The following is a 26,049-nucleotide window of genomic DNA, read 5'->3' as shown; positions in this document are numbered from 1 at the left end:
GAGGAGGTCATCTAAATTGTAATTACAGTTGAAGTCAGAAGTTTACATACACCTTAGCCAAATACATTTAAACTCAGTTTTTCACAATTCCTGACATTTAATCCTTGTAAAACTCTCTGTATTAGTTCAGTTAGGATCACCACTTTATTTTAAGAATGTGAAATGTCAGAATAATAGGAGAGAGAATGATTTCTTTCAGCTTCTTTTTTCTTTCATCACATTCCCAGTGGGTCAGAAGTTTACATACACTCAATAAGTATTTGGTAGCATTGCCTTTAAATTGTTTAACTTTTGTCCCATTCCTCCTGATAGAGCTGATGTAACTGAATCGGGTTTGTAGGCCTCTTTGCTCGCACACACTTTTTCAGTTCTGCCCACAAATTTCTATAGGATTGAGGTCAGGGCTTTGTGATGGCCACTCCAATACCTTGACTTTGTTGTCCTTAAGCCATTTTGCCACAATTTTGGAAGTATGCTTGGGGTCATTGTTCATTCATTTGGAGGACCCATTTATGACCAAGCTATAACTTCCTGACTGATGTCAGGAAATATCCACATAATTTTCTTTCCTCATGATGCCATCTATTTTGTGAAGTGCTCCAGTCCCTTCTGCAGCAAAGGACCCAACAACATGGTGTTGCCAGCCCCGTGCTTCACGGTTGGGATAGTGTTCTTCGGCATGCAAGCATCCCCCTTTTTCTTCCAAACATAACAATGATCATTATGGCCAAACAGTTCCATTTTTGTTTCATCAGACCAGAGAAGATTTCTCCAAAAAGTACAATCTTTGTCCCCATGTGCTGTTGCAAACCATAGTCTGGCGGTTTTGGAACAGTGGCTTCTTCCTTGCTGAGCGGCCTTTCAGGCTATGACGATATAGGACTCATTTTCCTGTGGATATAGATACGTTTGTACCTGTTTCCTCCAGCATCTTCACAAGGTAGTTTGCTGTTGCTCTGTGATTGATTTGCACTTTTTGCACCAAAGTACGTTCATCTCTAGGAGACAGAATGCGTCTCCTTCCTGAGCGGTATGATGGCTGTGTGGTCCCATCCAGACTTGTGGAGGTCTACAATTTTTTTTCTGAGGTCTTGGCTAATTTCTTTCGATTTTCTCATGATGTCAAGCAAAGAGGCACTGAGTTTCAAGGTAGGCCTTGAAATACATCCACAGGTACACCTCAAATTGACTCAAATTATGTAAATTAGCCTATCAGAAGCCATGACATAATTTTCTGGAGTTTTCTAAGATGTTTAAAGGCACAGTCAACTTAGTGTATATAAACTTCTGACCCACTGGAATTGTGATGCAGTGAATTATAAGTTAAATAATCTGTCTGTGAACAATTGTTGGAAAAATGACTTGTGTCATGCACAAAGTAGATGTCCTAACTGACTTGCCAAAACTATAGTTTGTTAACAAGAGTTTTGTGGAGTGGTTGAAAAACAAGTTTTAATGACTCCAACATAAGTGTATCTAAACTTCTGACTTCAACTGTTTTTTGCCTCCCTAATCTTACTTTATTTGCACACACTTTACATAGACTTTTCTATTGTGTTATTGACTTTACGTTTGTTTATTCCATGTGTAACTCTATGTTGTTTGTGTCGCACTACTTTGCTTTATCTTGGCCAGGTCGCAGTTGTGAATGAGAACTTGCTCTCAGCTGGCCTACCTGGTTAAATAAAGGTGAAATTATATATATTTTTAAATTGCACGATGGCTGATAGGACTGATCGTAGAGGGGGATTACTCACTGGCCATCAGATCCTTGCAAGGCATAGGTCCCTGATATCTCAGTCTCTTCTTCATGTGAATGACAGGGTTTTGGGCCTTCTCGGGTGTCATTTTTTGTCGGGTGTAGAAAACTTTGCGTCTGACTTGTTAAGTAAAAAATATTTGTCCAGTAAGAGGTGAGTAATCGCTGTCCTGATATCCAGAAGCTCTTTTCGGTCATAAGAGATGGTTGCAGAAACATTATGTACAAAATAAGTTACAAATAACGTGAAAAAACACACACAATAACACAATTGGTTAGGAGCCCGTACAACGGTAGCCATCTTTTCCGCCGCCATCTCAATCACCCATTCATTTCCTGTTATTATGAAAAAGAAATTAAAACGGTTCATTGAGCCTTATTATGCAATTTAGCACAGCCGTTAGTTGTTATTAAGGAGTATTTAGGCACAGAAATAATTTTTAATCTGATGTTTGTTTACCTTAACACAAAAAGGTGGAAATAATTGATGTTTCTCAACATTACACTACGCTTTTCTAAAATGCATTATATCATTATTATTGGCAAAAAATTGCTGATATATGAGAAATAAACTGACAGGGAAAGGGTGAGACAATAGGACATGCTTGTAAAGTGGGGAAAGGGTGAGACAATAGGACATGCTTGTAAAGTGGGAAAAGGGTGAGACAATAGGAGATGCTTGTAAAGTGGGGAAAGGGTGAGACAATAGGACATGCTTGTAAAGTGGGGAAAGGGTGAGACAATAGGACATGCATGTAAAGTAGAGAAAGGGTGAGACAATAGGACATGCTTGTAAAGTGGGGAAAGGGTGAGACAATAGGACATGCTTGTAAAGTGGGAAAAGGGTGAGACAATAGGACATGCATGTAAAGTGGGGAAAGGGTGAGACAATAGGACATGCTTGTAAAGTGGGGAAAGGGTGAGACAATAGGACATGCTTGTAAAGTGGGAAAAGGGTGAGACAATAGGACATGCTTGTAAAGTGGGGAAAGGGTGAGACAATAGGACATGCTTGTAAAGTGGGGAAAGGGTGAGACAATAGGACATGCTTGTAAAGTGGGGACAGGGTGAGACAATAGGACATGCTTGTAAAGTGGGGAAAGGGTGAGACAATAGGACATGCTTGTAAAGTGAGGAAAGGGTGAGACAATAGGACATGCATGTAAAGTAGAGAAAGGGTGAGACAATAGGACATGCTTGTAAAGTGGGGAAAGGGTGAGACAATAGGATATGCTTGTAAAGTGGGAAAAGGGTGAGACAATAGGACATGCTTGTAAAGTGGGGAAAGGGTGAGACAATAGGACATGCTTGTAAAGTGGGAAAAGGGTGAGACAATAGGACATGCTTGTAAAGTGGGGAAAGGGTGAGACAATAGGACATGCTTGTAAAGTGGGGACAGGGTGAGACAATAGGACATGCTTGTAAAGTGGGGAAAGGGTGAGACAATAGGACATGCTTGTAAAGTGAGGAAAGGGTGAGACAATAGGACATGCATGTAAAGTAGAGAAAGGGTGAGACAATAGGACATGCTTGTAAAGTGGGGAAAGGGTGAGACAATAGGATATGCTTGTAAAGTGGGAAAAGGGTGAGACAATAGGACATGCTTGTAAAGTGGGGAAAGGGTGAGACAATAGGACATGCTTGTAAAGTGGGAAAAGGGTGAGACAATAGGACATGCTTGTAAAGTGGGGAAAGGGTGTGGGGAAAGGGTGTAGGGGGAAAAAAATCTTAATTTCCCCCCCTACACTTTGCAAAGTGTGAAAAGCTCTGCTGTAATGTCCTGTCTCTCACTCTGGGTGTTAGCGAGGGCAGGCCATCTCTAGGCCTCTTCTCAGGAAAGCCATGCTGTAGGGAGTGGTAACTCTGGTTCCTCTCTTATCAGTGACGGCCTCACCATCCACACCCTGGCTACAGCAGTTTACACACCCTGCCCCACAGCTCACACACGCTGGAGCTGAGGGATGATTGGAGCTTCACACACACACCCATCCAACATGCATGATTCCACTCCCACATTCACACCTCTGGAGTACTGACAGTGCTAGACCTCTGAGGCAGACAGGCTTCAAATTAATGGTAGTAGTGATAGAGAAGCAGTAATATAGAGCTTGTTCTGGTAATACCTCCTCTCCTCAACCACAGGAAGCCATCAGATCAGACTAACCTCTTAGTGGACTACACAAAATGAACTCAATACAGAGTTGAGTGTGTTCACTTTCACATAATTGTGCTAATTGTGACTAAGTGGACTATCCTGGTTAAATAAATACAAATGGCATGAAATTAAATGAGGAAGAAAAGGGTGGACAGAGATGCCATCAGCGTGTGAGCTTGGCTCTCATAATTTAGGGCACTGCCCTGCGTCACGTCACAGCAGCGAGAGCAGAGGGTACAGTGAAACATCTGGTGTAGATGAAAACATGTCCAGATCTGGCTCCACACTACATCCCTCCATGGAAACCCGTAATGACCATGTGCACAGTGATTATTTATGGTTGTGAGCTTCTCTTTTGTGACCCTAGAGCAGGCCTAGTTCAGTGTCACATAGGAGGAGTGGAGGGTGTGGGGAGAGTGGGACAGCGAGGGTGTGTGACTTGAACAGGGTTGGACTGGAACAAGGTGTGGTTTGACATACAGCTTCTGAATCAGCTAGTTCTGAGGGCAGGGAGGAATCACATGATGCTGGTCAGCAGGTGCACTTGATTTCGCTCAGTTTGCACTTTAAGGACAATTCCATTGGCTTAATTGTACAGGACAAATTAAGTTACGCAAAGCTCAATTTGAAGGTGCTTGGAGTCCATGTGTTTAGCCCCTTAACACACTAATACCATGTTACTTAAATCAAAAGATCAGAGGGCAGGGGCCCAGGCAGGGCTTGTAGTGGTACAGGAAAGGAGGAAAGGAGTAAGAGAGGGAGAATGATAGGAGGGTATGGGATCGACAGAACCCTACACCCCAATGTGACTCTGTTAAACTGTGTGTGTGTGTGTGTGTGTGTGTGTGTGTGTGTGTGTGTGTGTGTGTGTGTGTGTGTGTGTGTGTGTGTGTGTGTGTGTGTGTGTGTGTGTGTGTGTGTGTGTGTGTGTGTGTGTGTGTTTCCCCTGGCCTTAACCTCTGGTGCCACACACATCTGTCTGACGTCACTATGATGGAAAAATCGACATGGGCAAGCAGCCATTTAGCCCCAGAGAAGGGATGTCACAGAAACAGTGTGCCACCGTTTACATGGCAGGACCCTGGACGATCATTCAGTCATATCCAAGTGGTAGGAAAGTAACACTTGGTTAGGTGTAGTATTGAAATGTTTTATCCAAATGTTTACAGCACAGCGAAGAGTAGTTTGAAAAAGTAGCGCAAAGCTTTACAAAGTCAAATTCATATTATTTCTGTTTTCTGCTGTTTATTTATTTAGTTACAACAATGTCTATGTTGCTCCTCCATTCATAAAAAAATACTAATTCTTAAAATGTTTGAAAACACATTTGAAATTCTCTTTGACGTTTTTGGTGCAGGACCAGGCTTGCTGTAGGTGCACATGCAGAGAGAGGACATGAATATGCAGAGAGAATATCTTTGCATATTTCATTTATCTCTGAAACAATCAACTGTGTGCCAGTTTCACCACATTATCCCTCCCTATCAGATACCTGGGTGACCTGGGTACCTGGGTGACCACGTTGTGTGTGTGTGTGTGTGTGGGGGGGGTGCGTGGTCCGTGGTTGTGTGCGCATGTGTGTGTGTGCATTTGTACGTGTGTGTGTACGTGTCAGTGTGCGTGCGCATGTGTGTGCCCTCCCCTCACATGACTGTGCATTCCCCTCCATCCAGCCAACAACCAGGAAAGGGCTTAACAGGGGAAACAAGTCCAGAAAAATAACTCCTTACTGGGTCATCTCCTCTGACTGATTCTCTCCTTCCTTTCTCTCTCCCTCTCTCTGTTAGTATCTGTTATTGTTCTGAGGAGGGCGGGTCTTCCTGGGCTAGAACTGGCTGTGACCGCTTGTCTCTTCTCCAAACAGATACAACCCAACACCACTGAAACCAGCCTCAGATAATAAACAAGGTAATACATCATTTCAACAGCTGTTAATGGTGTGAACATGTTATACTGCTTGTCCTGTAATGGAGGTAGCCTATATCCCAAGGCCACCTGATCAGCACCACTATCAGAGTTGTAATTCTGTGCCCAGCTCCAAATCCCACTGGTATGACCCTGTTCCCTGTTACATTATGCATATCATGCTTTTCCCTCAGTGTTTCACAGGAATATTCATGAGCCTCATTAGAACACCAGCCTCACTTCTAGCTAACAGTGAGAGTAGCTGCTGAACCCGAATTAGTTTCACAGCAGAATTCAGTGGGTTTGGGGCGTAGGCAGTGAATTACGGGGGTTTGGGGAGTAGCCAGTGAATTCAGGTCCGTGAAAAGTGAAATAAAGTGTCTGTGTGTGAGTAGAGTAAAGTACACTGTGTAATGAAAGCACATCTCTCCAGTTTGTTATTCTCCGTTTCTACACTGACAGGAGGGCGGGAACCTATTTCATGAGCAGATATCAGTGATTTACAATTTTTTTCCCCCAGAATCCAATGCAGTGTGTAAATGCCATAGAACTGCTGATAAGCTATGGTAGAAATGTACCTTAAATATTATTATTCTTCCTCTGAAGATCATATTCATAACACTGTTGCCCAATGTCTAACGTTATCTAGGAAATTATGACATGGGAGAGGAGAAAACCACTGTGCGATGTCATGTTATTGCGTTTAATTGTTGCTTTATTCGAGTTGAACAAATTCCTACAAACAAACACATACATATGATCACCCCTCCCCCCTCACACACAGACAGAGTAAACAGGGGGACATAACTGACTGTCCAATGTGGTAACAGTGTAACAACTTTTTTTTTTTAAACGCTTCCTTCTAAACAATATCAATATTTGACTTCTTTTAAGTATCATAATAAACGTCATACAAAAATCTGATGACGCAAGGTCAGAAAACGGACCAATAAAGTGCATTTACTTGAACGTCCCTATGGAATATGGAAGTCCATGGGTGCGTTCCAGGTAAACAAACTCTGCACAGGTCTCAGATGATCAGATCTTTACATCATTTGGAGAACTATTTAACATCTCAGGAAGCACATCAACATGATATAAGGATCCTATAAACTGCAAGGACCTGAATAGAATGAGTGTATCTGGAACGCACCTAAAGTCTTAGGTAGGGCTGGATCTGACAGCAGAAAAGGTAGGGCTGGATCTGACAGCAGAAAAGGTGTATCTGGAACGCACCCAAAGTCTTAGGCAGGTTCGGGGCCTGGATCTGACAGATGCCTGACACTTTTGATGTACAGGGTCCAGATCAGACTGCTAGCCAAGCCAGGAAGGAATATTCAGAGATTGCTTAGCCACCTGAGCCTGACAATCAACAGAATTACACAAGACACAACTACAACCACGGACACCAATAGTGCTGAGTTGAACTGAGTTTATACCCCACCTTGACCATACTTCACCCAAGTGATCGTAACATTAAATAGCCTAACTGCTGTAGATCCTAATAATTTATCACTGATGAAACACTAATGTTGTTACACTTACGTTTAAAAATGTCCATCTCTGTATTCTCTTCTCAGTGAATCATCATCATTGAGCTTATTGTGAACTATTCTCTAAACTTGTATACAGAGGCGCAACTTTGGTTTTAGAAGAGGGGGGAACATAATTTTTTATTTTATTTTATCCAGTCGGACAAACACTCCAAACAGTTTACCCAACTGCTCGGAGGCGTCCGCATGGTCCTAAAGCACACAGTTGCCTCGTTTTGTATCACATTCCAATGATTAAACATTCTCAAAAATGCAATTTCAGAATGTGGGGGGGGACATGTCCCCCGTCCCCAGTGAAAGTTGCACCCCTGCTTCTAATACTGACTGATTGTAAGACAACATTTCAGAGGTCACACTAACATGACTCCTACTGCAACTTGATAGTCATTCTTTGTGTTTTCGACATGTAATCTCCTTGTCAACAAAAGCTTTAGTAAACCTATCATTTCATTGTGTTTTCATGTTTCCAACTGATTGAACAATAGGCTACATACACTTGTAACACTTGACAGTAAAGACAGCATACAGTCAAGTGTGCATTTGACTTCTCTGACACTTCAACGTTTTGATTGTTTTGTCTCTCTGGGAACTCTTGTGTGCCTCATGGTATGACGAAATACTTAAAAAATACATTAGTGTCTAGTGTCCCGTGTTGCTGAGCCAGCCAGTTCTGTTACCATCCAAAGTCCATGACATGGTGAAACAAATCTATTCCATCAGTTCCCGCGAGGACATAGTGACAACACCCCGAGACAGCCCTGAACAAACTCAGTCCCATTCCATTTGACTCATACAACTGAGCCAAGACAGACTTGCAGGCAGGCAGGCAGTCCGGCAAGCAGCTGACCCATCACTGAGTGCTTCACATCACCTGGTCAATGTATTGATAAGGACACACCTAGCATTATTGGTAGACCATACTAGTCAACACCACATGTCCAGCTCATGGTTAACAGGTTAACACCCCGTCCATCACCATTGGTATCTCACATTAAGTCCTTGTGTAACTCCACCAACTCCGCCATGATGGCGGTTGTGTGTGTGACCAATCCGATCATCTCTTCTTCTTCTGTTGAGCTTTCTGCGTCTTCCTCCTTTTGATGATCATGGTGTGGAGCTTCTCGAGACCTTCCTGTAGCCCCTCCCCTATGATGGCGCAGGTGGGCTGCAGGTGCCAGGGCGTTCCATTACCCAGCTCTGCTAGCGCCAGAGAGCGCTCCATCTCGTGAAGCGGCAGGGAGTTCCTCAGGTCCTGCTTGTTGGCCACCACTAGAACAGGCACCCCCTGGTTCTCTGCTAACCTCGTGATCTTATGGAGCTCCGTCTTGGCCTCCTCCAGACGCTCCGTGTCGACGGAATCCACCACAAACACGATACCGTCGGCGCACCGCGTGTATGAGCGCCACAGGGGGCGGAGCTTCTCCTGACCGCCCACGTCCCAGAAGTGGAACGCCGCCTTCCGCCAGGACTTTCCGCCCGCGCTCAGGGACACTTTGATCTTCTCCGTGTTGAATCCCTTAGTGGGGACCGTGTTCACAAACTCATTGAAACGAAGGCGATAGAGGACAGTGGTCTTCCCAGCGCAGTCCAGACCCAGGATGACAATATGGAGGGCCTGGAAGGAAGGAAGGCTGGGGAAGATCTGGTCTGATAATCCATTCCCCATGGTGTTACTCACACTTTGAGGGAGACTCAGACAGGGGAGAGGCGTGTCGCCGCTGCTTCAACAAATAATCACAAGACTTCTTTGCTCATTCCTTTTCCAGGGGGCTGTGCTGCAGCATTCACCTAGACATGAAAGAGAGAGTATACAATTTAAGCAGATGTAAAAAGCACTCAACAACCAACAAGAACAGCAGTCTATTGCTTTACAATTGGAGGGGCTATGCACTGTAAGTGAATATAAACCTAAGCCTATAGGTCTCTCTCTTCCTTATACATCTTTAATATTTCGGGCCATGAGATGAATGAGAGGTAAACCAGAGGGGTGTGAAAGGAGCCTATTTGCACATGTAGCGTCTAGAGGAGCGCTCGGAGCTCGGTGGATTTCATATGTTAATTCTCATTCAGAGACAGTAGGCTATCGATATTGAATGACAAGGACGCCGGCGTGCTCCCAACAAAATCCGACTTTAACTGCCTTCGGGTTGATGATCATTGCCGTTGGCACAAGGAATAACATTATTCTGCTCGTTGCCTGACAAATCGTAAATTGAGAGAATAATCTAAATAGGCTACAGAAGATTGACTGGCTGGCCATCAAGAAACTGTTGCGCGGCAACATCAGTCTTCTACCACTAACGACAAAACGAATGGGTTGACAGGCAGACAGAGGGGTTATGCCAACATGTGCTATGAAAAAACAAAACGCTGAATCGAATGCTCTTATTTATATATGTTAGTAGGCTATTGCTAGTTTGTTATTCAATCATCTTGCACTCAATAATAGGCGGTCTAGGCAGACATTCAATGCAAACTGTCATGAAACATTGGTGACGATGGTTTGAGTATAATCTAATTCATTCCACATATTGTACTAAACGTAATCTCTATGCATAATCTCCAATCTCTACACAATTATATCGTTTGTAGAATGCACACCTACCTTTGTGATGTAGGCCTATGGACTTTCCAAAACATGAAAGCGAAATCGTTGCAACAGGGTATCGTTTATGACCTCCTCTCTCTTGCTCACACTTTCAGGTCCACACGACTACTGAGCGATAAACGTGGATGGACTCCCTCTCCCTTCCCGCACCACGGGTTCAACCCAGAATGTTTCTAGCGAGAGCTCTGTTTGGTTGAAGTCCCAGAGCGCTCCGTTTTCACCTTGTCCGATTGGTGATGAGCGGTGTCTGTCGTCGTCGTCGTCCTCACTCGACACACCTCCACGCGCCACCTGTTTCTGTCACTTGGTGTCATTGAACTCTGAAATTACATTGTACTGGTTGCAATAAAAAGGGCGTGTTATATATTCTAGATGTATTTGTACTTGATATGTTTTCTGTGTAAAATGTGTGTCTTATCTGGAACTCATCTATAAGCTACACTTGTGTGGCTTGTGATTGAAATGTTTCAAGTTTCATTGATTGCAACAAACGTCAAGAATATGAAGATCTAGGTCTTCTTAAAAGATGTGTCCTGCCTTAATGTGTATGTTCAAATACAAATAGGGCCGATTTTTAAAAATGATTAGATCAGAAAGGAAAAAAGCAATCATGTAAGATCAAAGCACGGTGATTTTCTTTACCAAGATGAGGACCATCAAGAGCACATTTACTGAGTGACTTGGGTGGTCTCTCGGATCTGGTCTGATCGCTCAACAGTTTCAATTGTATGATCTGAAAGACGCCAGACATTGTGATGGTAGGAAATGTACATTTGAAATAACATTGCAGTGCAAACACACTGGGCACACATTGATTGAATCGACGTTGTTTCCACTTCAATGAAATTACGTTGAACCAACGTGGAATTAACGTTGAATTGATGTCTGTGCCCAATCGCATGCTCAATTTACTAGTGATAGTTATGTCTCTCATTGGAAAGCCTAGGTCTTTCTTTTGATATTCTAAAGTGACCAAAATGACTTTCAGGTACTCGAATTTTGTAGGATATGAATTACAAGTTAATTTTACAGGCTACACAGGAGGCCAAGGTTTGAGATGAAGACAAGACACTGGAGCTAATACATTTTTAATAATGTATTAGCCCATCTTGAGTTCATTTTATTATCCATCGTGGTTATACTTTTAGCCTGGTAATTACTAGACTGATTTGCGAACCATTCATGTAAGCTCGCGAGATCAGGCGGCTTTCGAGGCTAGGTTAGACTCGAGGACAAAACAACTATGAAATTCTCTTTCTCTGTGTGAGTTCATGCAAATAACTCTCAGAAGGCGCTATGCATTTTCCATCAGTTTTTAATGACAAAAGCATTCAATCTTCCATACTCGCCAACACACAAATTACAAACGTCTTATTGGTATTTTTGTTTTTATAGAGCAAATAGCAATACTTATTTCCAGACGTTGTCCAAATGTAAAGATCCGCATTAAAATTAACATCATATATCTTATATATCATATATACTTTTTGGTCTTTTGTCTTTGGAACAAAAACAACACAGATGTCCAAGCGGTACACGTCATCTGTGGTTAACACTAGTCCCTGAAGGGCAAGCTAAACCTTCTTTCACACTAGTATTTGTAAACCCTCTACTGAATACAGAGTGAATGTTATAACTATTAGAACTGTCTAAACTGTGTTATAATGGTGTTATAACTTTTGGGATTCATTGATGCTAAATCTGCAGTGTCTTCATGGTCCTGGCCATGGTGTCTGAGTCCCAGCGTGCCACGTCCCACCCCAGGAACCACCCTGTGAAGGTGGGGGGCTCATGACCCTGCTTCACCACCACTATGGAGGTCCTCTTATCCCGACCGCCCGGATCCGTCTCGATGTATGTCTTGGCTGTAAGGAAGGGAGCACATAGATGTTATCAATGGGATAAACCATAGAAAAGAGGGTGTTCACACTTCTTATATATTAAAGGTATATATACACACACACACACTGCTCAAAAAAATAAAGGGAACACTAAAATAACACATCCTAGATCTGAATGAATGAAATATTCTTATTAAATACTTTTTTCTTTACATAGTTGAATGTGCTGACAACAAAATCACACAAAAATGATCAATGGAAATCAAATTTATCAACCCATGGAGGTCTATATTTGGAGTCACACTCAAAATTAAAGTGGAAAACCACACTACAGGCTGATCCAACTTTGATGTAATGTCCTTAAAACAAGTCAAAATGAGGCTCAGTAGTGTGTGTGGCCTCCACGTGCGTCTATGACCTCCCTACAACGCCTGGGCATGCTCCTGATGAGGTGGCGGATGGTCTCCTGAGGGATCTCCTCCCAGACCTGGACTAAAGCATCCGCCAACTCCTGGACAGTCTGTGGTGGATGGAGTGAGACATGATGTCCCAGATGTGCTCAATTGGATTCAGGTCTGGGGAACGGGCGGGCCAGTCCATAGCATCAATGCCTTCCTCTTGCAGGAACTGCTGACACACTCCAGCCACATGAGGTCTAGCATTGTCTGGCATTAGGAGGAACCCAGGGTCAACCGCACCAGCATATGGTCTCACAAGGGGTCTGAGGATCTCATCTCGGTACCTAATGGCAGTCAGGCTACCTCTGGCAAGCACATGGAGGGCTGTGCGTCCCCCCAAAGAAATGTCACCCCACACCATGACTGACCCACCGCCAAACCGGTCATGCTGGAGGATGTTGCAGGCAGCAGAAGGTTCTCCACGGCATCTCCAGACGCTGTCACGTGCTCAGTGTGAACCTGCTTTCATCTGTGAAGAGCACAGGGCACCAGTGGCAAATTTTCCAACCTTGGTGTTCTCTGGCAAATGCCAAACGTCCTGCACAGTGTTGGGCTGTAAGCACAACCCCCACCTGTGGACATCGGGCCCTCATACCACCCTCATGGAGTCTGTTTCTGACCGTTTGAGCAGACACATGCACATTTGTGGCCTGCTGGAGGTCATTTTGCAGGGCTCTGGCAGTGCTCCTCCTTGCACAAAGGCGGAGGTAGCGGTCCTGCTGCTGGGTTGTTGCCCTCCTACGGCCTCCTCCACGTCTCCTGATGTACTGGCCTGTCTCCTGGTAGCGCCTCCATGCTCTGGACACTACGCTGACAGACATAGCAAACCTTCTTGCCACAGCTCGCATTGATGTGCCATCCTGGATGAGCTGCACTACCTGAGCCACTTGTGTGGGTTGAAGACTCCGTCTCATGCTACTACTAGAGTGAAAGCACCGCCAGCATTCAAAATGACCAAAACATCAGCCAGGAAGCATAGGAACTGAGAAGTGGTCTGTGGTCCCCACCTGCAGAACCACTCCTTTGTTGGGGGATGTCTTGCTAATTGCCTATAATTTCCACCTGTTGTCTATTCCATTTGCACAACAGCATGTGAAATGTATTGTCAATCTGTGTTGCTTCCTTAGTGGACAGTTTTATTTCACAGAAGTGTGATTGACTTGGAGTTACATTGTGTTGTTTAAGTGTTCCCTTTATTTTTTTGAGCAGTGTATATATATATACACATACACACACACACACACATATATTATGCATATGTATTATAGTAAACTATATATTAAACGTACTACAAAAAATAAATTACCCTATATACACACACACAAGGCAAAGACCAAAACTCACCTGATTTTACAGATTCAGTTCTCTCAACTTCATTGGCATCTTTGCCAATCCAGATAAACACCTATCGCAAAAAAAAACCATCAATGTAGTTCAACCTCCATAGAGTTGGAAATGGGCTGAAAACTGTCATTTGAGGATATGTAACAAGCTCCATACCTGATCCCAGACGTCCAACAGCATCACGTCATCCTCTGCTAGATCCTCCTGACTGAACTCTCCTGGAACCTCCTCAATCTGAAAGCAGTTTTTGTCATCTATCTATTTGAGTGTGAGTGTGTGTGTGTGTGAGAGAGTGAGAGTGAGAGAGTGAGAGTGTGTGGTACTCACGATGAACCTGCCAGTCTTGTTGGAGCAGGCGAACAGGCGAGGTTGTTGAGTGAGGCTCTTACTCGCCAGTCTCTCTGATGTCTGGTAGTCCTTCTTCCCCCCTAACGCTGCCCAGAGGTCCGCTGCAACCAAACAAAACAAATCTGCTTGGGTTTCTTTGCATCTTGAACTTGTGATATACATTTTAGGACTAAAAACCTCAAACTTGTCAATCTGTCTGAAGACTTTCCTTGTGTCAGTGTTCCCCCTGGTGACTTTCCTGAGTACTACACCACATCACATCTCATTTTTATTTTATTTTACCTTTATTTAACCAGGCAAGTCAGCTAAGAACATAAATCTTATTTTCAATGACGGCCTAGGAACAGTGAGTTAAAGGCCTTGTTCAGGGGCAGAACAACAGATATTTAACTTGTCAGCTCGGGGATTCGATCGAGCAACCTTCCAGTTACTAGTCCAACGCTCTAACCACTAGGCTACTGCCCCTCATAAAGCTTCTCGGAGTAGAACTTCTGATCTAATATCAAGAACCCGTCCATATATTCTTATTCATTATGAACTAAAAAGGAAAACTAATACTACATTAGCACTCCTCCCCTGAGACGTTTTATGAACATGAGCCCAGGCCAAGGAATCTGTATGATATTCTCACCTGGTTCCTGTCCCTCTACGATGCGTTGCGTCTGACACTTCAGCACCTGACTCAGGTACTGGGCCCCCCGCTCTTCGTCCTCGCTGGCGCCCTTACCCACCCACAGGTAGCTCCCCCCCGAGGGCAGCTTCAGCAGGTATGTGTCGTTAGAGTTCAGGCTGCTAGCCTCCGCATCCACCTGCCACAACACACACACACACAACAGACAATGCAACTGGGATCTAGTGGTGAGCAAATGCTGACCTTCAGTCTAGATGATAGGAAATGACAAATGAGCATCGAAAATGCCAATGCAAAAAAACTCAAATTTAGCAATAATCAGTGCCTATTCACAATATAGTGTGAAAACTGCATTTATGTGTGTTTACCTTGCATCTCTGCCAATCAAACAACCATAGGTGTGTGTCTGTGTGAGAGAATATCCTTACCTCTGCGATGCGTGTGATGGTGCCCAGGTTACGTCGGACCTGAAACAGGCGTGTGGGGGCCGCAGGTGCCTGGCCTCCGATGCGTGAGGTACCACTCTTATACACGATGAGGGGTTTGGCTTTGAACAGACTCAGGAGATGGGCAGGCTCTTTTCCTTGGGATACTCTCACCTAGGAAACCAAAAGAGAGTATTAACGCATATCAAATTTGGTACAGGAGCTCATGGATAGCAAAGCCATAGCTGGAGGGCCAGGTAGAAAACTATGCTGTAGACAACCACTAGGGGGCACTATAACACAGAAAACAGTGGAAGATTGTCATTTCGGTAAAATACCGTTATCTATCCTCTGTGACCCAGAAACCGATAAGTTGCCAAGTGGTTGAGGAAAGTGTCAATTCGTTAGTAGGCGAACAAAGGAGTGCTCTCTCTTCGATGGCCTCCTTCGGCAGCGGATGCACAAGAGTGTCCTCGCGGCAGGTAGCACAGAAGGGTTTTATAATCCGCCACACCCACTTTGAATCAGATGTTTTTTTTCGAAGGAGAAAAACATGTACACAAAACTATACTCTACTTATCTATAAACTGTCTGCCACAACTAGCTCCATTTGTTTTCATCACTTTACACATTTATTTGGGTATACCACCCCTGTAAACGTATTTCGAGAGTTTGGGACTATAAGATTGTATCTGCATTTTTGTCTAAATGTTGTTATTGACATAGCCTTGTTCTGTTCAATGTTCTCTACCTATATAGTACTCTAAATACCCCAAATCATGTTGTTAATTTCAAAAGAATACAAGATAAACATCGCGGACACCATTCAAACCATTGAGGGATCAGAACTTTAATTATCTTAGAATCATCTTTTTCCACATTGAACCTTTTAGTCCCAAGCTCTCGATTTGCCTGATGAGGCACGAGTGGAGAAGGAGATTCTCATTTCATATAAGCGCATTTGTTTCCACGTTTCTTCTCCTTGATTACCTTTGACCTTTTTAAAAAAAAGAGATGAGGAGAGGATGGAGGAGTTAGTAAAACCAATTGAGAATCTCCCAGCGGCACCCTGAGCTAACAGTTGATCATAAAACATTGAATCAGATAATGAGATACCAACTTAGCAACCAGAAAAAAGATTTCATCATGCACCGTAGGCATGGAGTAAACCCTGATGAAACAATCAAATTAGGGAATTTAATACACTATGGGCCGGAGAGAAAAACCTCTAGTATCACACTTTACAACTGTGATCTAAAAAAAAAGGTTTAAAACTTTCTACAGCTTTTACACATTTCCACTGAGCAGTAGTGTGTGTGTCTTTCGGAGGGTTTGGGATAAAGCACATCCACTGGACATCTGTGGACATTGGACAATAAGAGATCCTCAACTTAATTTAGGTTAGACTTACCTGAACTGCATTCCCACCCAGAGAGCGATCGAGCTCCACAGTTAGGAAGGCAGAAGCTGTGAGCTCATCTAGAGTGCTGCTAGCCCCCTGCCTGCCACAGGAAGTATAGGGATCAATCAATTAATTAATCAATCAATCCATGCAACCAACCAATCAACCAATCAATCTAATTGAATATATGAGCACAGGTCTACCAGACTCACCAGGTGTAGATTATCTGTCCTCTCTTATATGTATAGAGGATGATGTAACAGTCTCCTCCATAGAACTGGCCATAGGTCTTTGGGTCGATTGGGACTCGACCACTGCTCTCCACTCTGAAGATCTGGAACATGAAACATGCATCTGGCTTGCTATTCTACTATCATTTGTTTACAATCCATGTGATTGGAATTGTCAGTTGAATAAAACACCTGACTAATTTTTAGATTAGCACATTTCCTTATTCACTGCTCGTAATGCTTGCGTAATGAGGAACCTTGCCTGATACCTGAAGGCCTGTGTTAGCTCCCTGATCTATTGCTTAGACCTTAGCTCAGCGGGCTAACAGTCTTGTGGCAGTAACACATGGTTCTGTACCTGAGTGTCTCCTGTGCCGTCATCCACCATGTTATAATGGGCTGCCATGCCCTGGGACTCATGGAGTTTAGAGGCATCGAACTCCACCTGACGTATCTTTGCGATCCTCTCGGTCACAAAGACCTTCCCAAACCCTTCGCTCTGGTTTTTATCCCTCCAGCCCTGGAAGAAATGCCTGAAGATGGGAGTCTCCCCACCCTCTGGAAGTACCTGGATCTGGAGATAGAGGAGTTGTTTCTATGAATGTCAGGGTTGGGAGATCAACTCTCCTTCAGTCCTGATTAAGACGGCGCCGAAGAGGATGGCTGCCGTTTTACATGTTCCTAACCAATTGTGCTATTTTGTAATTTTTTGCCCATCTTCCCCATTATGTCCTGTGTATTTATTCTGGTGTTCTCTGTTTGTCTGTGCCAGTTCGTCTTCTTTGTCAAGTCAACCAGCGGTTTTGTGTCAGCTCCTGCTTTTCCCCAGTCTGTCTTTTCTCGTCCTCCTGTTTTTGACCGTTGTCTGTTCTGACCCTGAGCCCGCCCGCCTGACCACTCTGCCTGCCCCTGCCCCTGAACCTGCCCCTGAGCCTGAGCCTGAGCCTGAGCCTGCGCCTGAGCCTGCGCCTGAGCCTGAGCCTGAGCCTGCCATCCTGTACCTTTGCCCGTCTCTGGATTACCGACCTCTGCCTGACCTGACCCTGAGCCTGCCTGCCTTCCTGTACCTTTGCCCGTCTCTGGATTACCGACCTCTGCCTAACCTGACCCTGAGCCTGCCTGCCTTCCTGTACCTTTGCCCCTGTTGCTGTAATCAACATTGTTACTTTGACACGGTCTGCATCTGGGTCTTACCTTATCCTGATACAATAATTGGAAAATAAAATTGATGACCTACGATTATCCTACCAACGGGACATTAAGAACTGTAATAACTTATGTTTCACCGAGTCGTTCCTGAATGTCAACACGGATAATATGGAGCTGGCGGGATTTTCCATTCACCTGCTGAACAGAGAAGCTAGGTCTGATAAGACGAGGGGTGGGGGTGTGTGTCTTTTTGTCAATAACAGCTGGTGCACGATGTCTAATATTAAAGAAGTCTCAAGGTATTGCGCGCCTGAGGTAGAGTACCTTATACTGTAGACCACACTATCCACCAAAATAATTCTAATCTATATTATTTGCAGCTGTCTATTTGCCACCACAGAAGAAGCTGGCACTAACACCACACTCAACTAACTCCATAAGGCCATAAGCAAACAAGAAAATAATCACCCAGAAGCGGCGCTCCTAGTGGCCGGGGACTTTAATGCAGGAAAACTTACATCAGTTTTACCAAATATTTACCAGCATGTCACATGTGCAACCAGAGGGGAAAAAACTCTAGACCACCTTTACTCCATATACAGAGATGCATACAAAGCTCTAACCCGCCTTCCATTTGGTAAATCTGACCATAATTCTATCCTCCTGATTCTTGGTTACAAGCAAAAACTAAAGCAGGAAGTACCAGTGACTCGCTTAATACGGAAGTGGTCAGATGACGCAGATGCTACGCTACAAGACTGTTTTGCTAGCCCAGACTGGAATATGTTCCGGGATTCATCCAATGGCATTGAGGAGTATACCACCTCAGTCATCGGCTTCATCAATAAGTGCATTGACGACGTCATCCCCACAGTGACTGTACGTACACATTCCAACAAGAAGCCATGGATTACAGGCAACATCCGCATTGAGCTAAAGGCTAAAGCTCCCGCTTTCAAGTAGCATGACACTAATCCCACTATGCCCTCAGACGAACCATCAAACAAGCAAAGCGTCAATACATGATTAAGATTGAATCCTACTACACCGGCTTTGACTCTCATCGGATGTGGCAGGGCTTGAAAACAATTATGGACTGCAAAGGGAAACACAGACGTGAGCTGCCCAGTGACGCAAGCCTACCAGACGAGCTAAATGCTTTTATGCTCGCTTCGAGGCAAGCAACACTGAAGCATGATCGAGAGCACCAGCTGTTCTGGATGTCTATGTGATAACGCTCTCGGTAGCCGATGTGAGCAAGACCTTTATACAGGTCAACATTCACAAAGCCGCAGGGTCAGATGGACTTCCAGAACGTGTACTCAAAGCATGCGCGGACCAACTAGCAAGTGTCTTCACTGACATTTTCAACCTCTGACTGAGTCTGTCATACCTACATGTTTCAAGTAGACCACCATAGTTCCTGTGAAGCGAAGGTAACCGGCCCAAATGATTACCGCCCTTTGGCACTCACGTCGGTAGCCATGAAGTGCTTTGAAAGGCTGGTCACGGCTCACATCAACAGCATCCTCCTGGATACCCTAGACCCATTCCAATTCGCATACCGCCCCAACAGATCCACAGATGACGCAATCTCACTCGCACTCCACATTGCCCTTTCCCACCTGGACAAAAGGAACACCTGACTACAGCTCAGCGTTCAACACCAAAGTGCCCACGAAGCTCATCACTAAGCTAAGGACCCAGGGACTAAACACTTCCCTCTGCAACTGGACCCTGGACTTCCTGACGGGCCGCCCCCAGGTGGTTAGGGTAGACAACAACACGTCTGCCATGCTGGTCCTCAACACTGGGGCCCCTCAGGGGTGTGTACTTAGTCCTTTCCTGTACTCCCTGGTCACCCACGACTGTGTGGCCAAACACGACTACAACACCATCATTAAGTTTGCTGTTGACACAACAACGGTAGGCCTGATCACCGACAACAATGAGACAGCCTATAGGGAGGAGGTCAGAGAACTGGCAGTGTGGACAGAGAACTGCCCCACCCCCATTTGTTTTGTACACTGCTGCTACTCGCTGTTTATTATCTATGCATAGCCACTTCACCTCTACCTACATGTACAAATTATTATTTACTTGAGTTAATTTGGTAAATATTTTCTGCACTGCACTGTTGGTTAAGGGCTTGTATGTAAGCATTTCACGGTAAGGTCTAGACTTGTTGAATTCGGTGCATGTGACAAATGAAGTTTGATTTGATCAGTTTAGCAGGTCATGAACTGACATAGACTGATATTTGAGTCACGAGTTGATCCAATCAAAAGATCCAACCAAAGCAATTATGACTGACGCTATATGGATGATAACGAGCATGAACCTGTGTGTTAGCTGGGTAGCCCATCTGCTTGATGAAGCCCTCAGCAGTCTTCATGGCAGTCTTCCTCTCGCTGGGGTTGGCGTTACGGCCTTTATGGGTGATGATGGAAGATTCATGCAGAAGAAGAGGTACAAAAAAGATGGGAGGTACTAAAGGATGAGGGGATGAATTTAGATGGCCAAGATAAGCATGTGTAGCAGTTTAAATACGTACCTTTCCAGACAAAGATCATCTTGCTCTTCTCGTGGTCCAGGATGAAGCACTCGTCAGACAGCAGATGGCTCTGAGAGAACGGGTTCTCCTCTGAGACCAGGGTCACCTGCATTTCTCCGGACGCATCAGATACCTGAAAGGAACAACAGCAAGATGAGTGTGTGTGTGTGTGTGAGTGTGTGTTAGAGTGTGTATAAATTATGTACCGTACCATGTAGAGTTTGGCCATCTTCCTGTTGGAGATATCTGCCATCATATCGTCATTGTCATCACCTTCTGGTAGATCTGGCTTGTTGCCAAGTACCTGTTAAAGTTGACCGGTAAAAACACAAAGACAAAAAAGACCAAGATAATATTGACTTGTGTTAATGGAGATAGCAAAATGATAGTGTACAGAACTGGATTATTTAACTGTCATACAGTTAAGTGCCTGCAGTAATTCAAGATTAATGTCCATTCAAGAGTGCAAATTTTAGACTAGGGAATGAAAGTTCAATATTGTAAAAATACATATTGAATTAGCATCTGTCACCTCAGTTAACTCAGGCGGCTCGCTCCACTCTTCCACAACAACCAGCTTTGCTCGGCCATTCCTCTCATTGTCCCGGATACTGGCAGCCACCTGTGCTGCCTTCAGGCGCTCAAATTTGTTGCACTCTGAACCGCACCACTGGTAAATAACCTATAGATAGGTAACAGGTACGGTTCATTTGAAAGAAGGTTGTTGCTCACTTTATAAAGTTCCAGGTGCATACAGGCGTTTAGCTTCGAGGGATAACTAACACTATGCTGGGGCAAGCAGATGACCCAGGTTCATGTGTGGGTCACTGTTATGTGGCAATACATCCTGATTTCAGGCAATATTAAAATAAGAGAACAGTACAGCTTTTGGATTTAGTTTGGTAAACATTAGGACACCTTGTATATCAAATTATCTGATACATAAACCCACCTCAAGTCAACATACCGTAGGCCTACATATTTAAGAAGAACTCAAGCCAAACAGTTAATATTTGACTTTCAACAGAATTTGAAGTTTGACTGGACAATGTGTCTGTTTTCTCAGGAAGGTGACAGTCAAACAAATGCACTGTTGTTACAGGGTGACTGAGTGCACTACCATCTGTGCCATACAAGTGGCAGAGGCAGTGTTCCCAACATAGACACTATATCATTGATACATGTTCTATATCTATATGGTATACTCTCACATAAAGGGAGGCTAAAGTACAATCTACTGATCTGTCGGTCCATCGATGAGTCAATTAGTCAATCAGTAGATCAATTAATCAATCAATCAATCAAAACTTACTGCTCCAAGGTCCACGATGAAGCAGTCCCCTGTGTTGAAGCTGGACCAGTTGAGGGTGACCTCAGTTGCCCTGACGACGCGGCGACCTTTGATATGGAATAGTCTCAGAGCTGACAGGTCGTTGGTGACCACGTGATGGAACCCAGAGGCCACGCCTCCAGCCTAAAATAGAACAGGATAGAATAGAAAAAATGGAGTAGATCAAGATAAAATTGAATACTTCAAGAGGGAATTTGTCTTGCTCAGTTTAAAAGCAATGCAAGATGTAGATGTACATAGCATACATCACATACAAAACAAGATACACAGTTACATAGTACCCAACACAAACATCCCTGAAACAACATATAAATGGCAACGTCAGAGCCTATGAGCCTGTGAGGTTGAACAAGGTTAGAATGTCAAGTTGTTCCTTCTAGTGATTGGGCAATATTAAGGAAAATTAAGAAAGGTTCAGAACCAAGAAAAACAAACAATGTGAGGATCAGGCATGACTGTTTTTCCTTTTCATCTGCACACCAGGTTCCTTTACCATCCCATGAGTCAGTGTTGCTGCCCATGGTCAGGACCAAACAAAACATTACAACATGTGTTTATTTAATAGCAGACCTCCAGAGTATGATGCCCAGGGTCTGAAATGTGGCAAATGGAATGAATGTTCACTGCTAAAAATAAGGGTGCTTTTTGGTTCAATATAACACCATATCTTCTAGTAGTAAATAGCAGTAAGACAGATACAGGAACAAATATAATATTAGTGAAATAAACTGAAATAAAATGCATCAGTAAGACAATATTGTACTTTATATGTGATGCCTCCCTTGAAGTAGCGTGTGAAGGCGGTGGACTCGAACCCCTGCAGTTCTCGGTACTGGACAGGCTTCCCTCCTAGGAAATCATCCAGCTGAACAGTAAAGATGGCCGCCGCCGTGCTCTCGTCCTGGCTGCACTCCTTACCTAAGGAGAGAACATGAGTGGTACAGTACTTAAATACAATGTGATAAATGTTAGCATGAAATGAGAGAGTATTCAAGTTTAGACAAAGGAACTTAAGCACAATGTTCATTCTTATGAGTCAAACTGCCTAGCTAATGTTATCACTGTGATGTCCATAGTATGCTTTATTTTCACACTGTGTGGCGTGGGCCTGTTTGTTCACATCTTTTTTGTCACCCTTGCAGATAGATAGCTTGGCAATAATAATCACACTGGTGATGCGGTTTTCATATTTTCACTCTCAAACAGAATCTAACAGCCTTGCGTGTTGCCATTGTACATTTCTGGGTAACTGCTGCTGCTGCACAACACAACAGTGGTTCGACACCTATCTCAAGGCCTTCAGACTGTTAAACAGCCATCCCTAACACAGAGATGCTGCTGCCTGGGTACAGACTTGAAATCATTGGCCACTTGAATAAATGGATCACTAGTCACTTTCATAATGCCACTTCAATAATGTTTACATATCTTGCATTAGTCATCTCATATGTTTATACTATATTTTATACCATTCTATTGCATCTTTCCTATGCCGCTCTGTCATTGCTCATCCATATATTTATATGTATATGTTTTTATTAGGTAGTTGTTGTGGAATTGTGAGAATACAGTGTTAGATATTGCTGCACTGTCGGAAATAAAGGCACAAGCATTTCGCTACAGTCGCAATAACATCTGCTAACCATGTGTATGTGACCGATGCAATTGGATTTGATTTGAGGAGCTGGAACCCTGTCAGTGGTACCTTGTAGGCCTGCTGATGAGGTAGGTAAACAGTCCAAGTCATACCTACTATTTTGGTGTGACTAACATAGTTAGACATTAGCTAGCAGTCTATGACATGTTGCCATTCTAATTTAGTGAGTGACTGAATGAAGGAACTGAGGGAAGAAAGCATAGTGTGAAAGAAACCCTTTGGGGGTCCATTAGCGTGTTTAGTGGTTAATGATTAATGATGGGGGGGGGGGGGGGGGGGGGGGGGGGAGGAGAGGAAAGAGGAAGGGTGGAAGAGAGAGAAGGTGGGAGAGAGAGAGAGAGAGAGAGGGTGTGGGAGAGAGAGAGAGACATAAAAATATATGATTATGTGTCAAGGAAGGAAGCTGGAGTTACAGATCAGTAGCCTTGACTTGCATGGTTCAGTCATCCCACCACAAAACGAACAGTACTTTCAGGTACAATGGGTGTACTCTGAGGCAGCTGAACAGAGAAGTTACTCAAAGGTTAATGAAAAGGCGTGATCGTTTTCCCAGATTAGGTGTGGAACGAGGACTGATATAGTTTACGACCACTGCTGAGAATGACCATATCTTATCCAGGAAGATTCATGATCGTCAATCACCCCACCCAGATAGTCACTTTCATTTTTTACTTCAGGCAAAAAAAAACTGTATTCAGCTCAGCTGATGACAAGATCGGCTGGCTTGCTTCTGCTTTACTTCTCTGTACACTAAGAAAACAGCACCTCGAGACCTCACAGTTGTGAAACGTTACGAAACGTCACTCACACACAGGGATGGAAATTAAGCTAGCCCATTAACCCATTGCCAGTACTTTTCAGACAGGGCTAGTACAAAATGTGCCCAACTAGCTACCCAGCTATTGACATTTTGTCTTTTTCAAACATCGCATGGCATTTAGACCCGGGCTCTGACAAAGGCCTTGAGGCCTATACGTAAGACTGGCTGTCCAGTGCCCAAAATCCTTCTGTTCCATCGCTGCTCACACACGATCATCCACAAAGAGCAGAGGCATTCTACTGTTAGGTTGACATGGGGTCTTTCAGGGGAGGTGCAGGCCAGCAATGCCAAATAATAGTGATTATTTAATCCATTTCTCAACTATCTTTTTTTTTGTGTTTTTTTAGTTTTTACATTTTTTATTTTACCCCTTTTTCTCCCCAATTTCGTGGTATCCAAATGTTTAGTAGCTACTATCTTGTCTCATCGCTACAACTCCCGTACGGGCTCGGGAGAGACGGTTGAAAGTCATGTTTCCTCTGATACATGACCCAACCAAGCCGCACTGCTTCTTAACACAGCGCCATCCAACCCGGAAGCCAGCCGCACCAATGTGTCGGAGGAAACACCGTGCACCTGGCAACCTTGGTTGGGGCACACTGCGCCCGGCCCGCCACAGGAGTTGCTGGTGCGCGATAAGACAAGGATTTCCCTACCGGCCAAACCCTCCCTAACCCGGGCGACGCTAGGCCAATTGTGCGTCGCCCTACGGACCTCCCGGTCGCGGCCGGTTACGACTCAACTATCTTTCTCAACATTATCAGCATCTCATATCTGCATTTGTGGTGTCAAGCCAAACCATCTATCTTGTTCTGTCTTGTAATGTACAGCCTGTTCTTCTCTTATATGAATACATCTACTCAGATATGATCCTATGATGAAGGGAATGTGTTATAACACTGTTGGTATATTATGTCCTTTGATGCTAAGTTATTTTAGCTATTGCCAATGTATTTATTAATGTTAATGAGAAGGTTCTGAGAATATTATGCCATGGATTCCAGCCTGTAGATATAAAACGTGAACGTCTATGACGCTCTCCCCACATGTATTCACGTTGATCTCCAAGGATCCATAACCCTCCGTCAGTAAACAAATCATCCAGCGTGTGACATGTTGTGTGGAAGAGCCTGAGGAAACACACTCGCTCATTCACTCCGACTCACCCAGCCAGAAGTGCAGGTCGTAGAAGCAGCTATCCCGCTGTTTGACGGTGTGGAGGACCACGTACGCGTCCCCAACATAGAAGCTCCCGTGCAGGTTCTCAGGCACAGGGACCAGCTCAATCTTCTCTATCCTCCATATCTGGAGACCGGCTGCCCTGCCTGCCTTGTCAAACTCCCTGTGGTAGAGCACCATGGTTCCTCTGGTTGTCTGGTGGCAGACGGGCGGCGGCTGGATGTGTATCCCTGGTGTGGTGAGAAGAGTATGAGGTGAGAGCAAGGCACAGACTGCTGCTCTGTTCTCTGTCTGGTCCAGGGGAGGAGTGAGTCAATAGCAGCAGTGTGCAGGGCTCTAAGGCTGAGGTTGAGGCTGAGAGAGGGTGGGTGTGTCTTAGAAGCGGCCAAAGTACACACACAATTCGTGCGCACACACACACACACACACACACACACACACACACACACACACACACACACACACACACACACACACACACACACACACACACACACACACACACACACACACATCTTTTCATTACACCTACATATTACTGTCTCTATCCATGCTCAATATTTCCAATATGCCCTTGGAAAAGCGCTCAGAGTAAAGGTTCTGCTATAATAACTTTATTACATCATGATATTAGGCTTCAAATAACTTGCATTCAGATCAGGTCAACAGAGATGTTTATC

The 26,049-nt window shown here is 44.2% G+C and overlaps 2 protein-coding genes and 1 long non-coding RNA gene across 3 annotated transcripts; 1 reads left to right on the top strand and 2 right to left on the bottom strand.

The window, feature by feature from the left end:
- The first annotated feature begins 3,243 nt into the window (after positions 1-3,243).
- Positions 3,244-10,351, top strand: LOC149975608 (uncharacterized). Its single transcript, XR_016488564.1, has 2 exons — positions 3,244-5,822; positions 10,076-10,351. It is a non-coding gene; the product is annotated as an uncharacterized LOC149975608 (long non-coding RNA).
- On the bottom strand, positions 6,517-10,302 carry LOC110496447 (ADP-ribosylation factor-like protein 4A). The gene is made up of 2 exons (XM_021572363.3): positions 9,978-10,302; positions 6,517-9,160 (listed from the first exon to the last, which is right to left on the bottom strand). The coding sequence occupies exon 2, from the start codon at positions 9,036-9,038 to the stop codon at positions 8,427-8,429; it is 612 nt and encodes a 203-aa protein (XP_021428038.1). The 5' UTR covers positions 9,039-9,160; positions 9,978-10,302; the 3' UTR covers positions 6,517-8,426.
- Positions 10,352-11,277: 926 nt separating the features above from the next.
- Positions 11,278-25,678, bottom strand: LOC110496446 (scinderin). Its single transcript, XM_036953028.2, has 16 exons — positions 25,357-25,678; positions 22,477-22,631; positions 21,675-21,836; positions 20,895-21,044; positions 20,574-20,666; positions 20,363-20,495; positions 20,150-20,238; positions 17,018-17,233; positions 16,642-16,763; positions 16,439-16,529; positions 15,031-15,201; positions 14,603-14,780; positions 13,951-14,072; positions 13,780-13,857; positions 13,624-13,684; positions 11,278-11,845 (listed from the first exon to the last, which is right to left on the bottom strand). Exons 1-16 carry the CDS (start codon positions 25,547-25,549, stop codon positions 11,676-11,678), a joined length of 2,184 nt encoding a protein of 727 aa, XP_036808923.2. The 5' UTR covers positions 25,550-25,678; the 3' UTR covers positions 11,278-11,675.
- Between the last annotated feature and the right edge of the window lie 371 nt (positions 25,679-26,049).

This window comes from Oncorhynchus mykiss, chromosome 18 (genome assembly GCF_057628025.1).
Source record: "Oncorhynchus mykiss isolate SJ-2025 chromosome 18, ASM5762802v1, whole genome shotgun sequence".
NCBI lineage: Eukaryota > Metazoa > Chordata > Actinopteri > Salmoniformes > Salmonidae > Oncorhynchus > Oncorhynchus mykiss.
Note: the sequence above shows the minus strand (reverse complement) of the source record. Positions and strands in the feature narration are given on the sequence as shown.

Coding starts and splice junctions, on each gene's coding strand:
- LOC110496447 (XM_021572363.3), bottom strand. CDS start 9,038: ATGGGGAATGGATTATCAGACCAGATCTTCCCCAGCCTTCCTTCCTTC.
- LOC110496446 (XM_036953028.2), bottom strand. CDS start 25,549: ATGGTGCTCTACCACAGGGAGTTTGACAAGGCAGGCAGGGCAGCCGGT. Junction 20,496..20,573: donor AGATGGCCAAACTCTACATG/GTACGGTACATA, acceptor TGTTCCTTTCAG/GTATCTGATGCGTCCGGAGA. Junction 14,781..15,030: donor CCATCACACGCATCGCAGAG/GTAAGGATATTC, acceptor GTGTTGTGGCAG/GTGGATGCGGAGGCTAGCAG.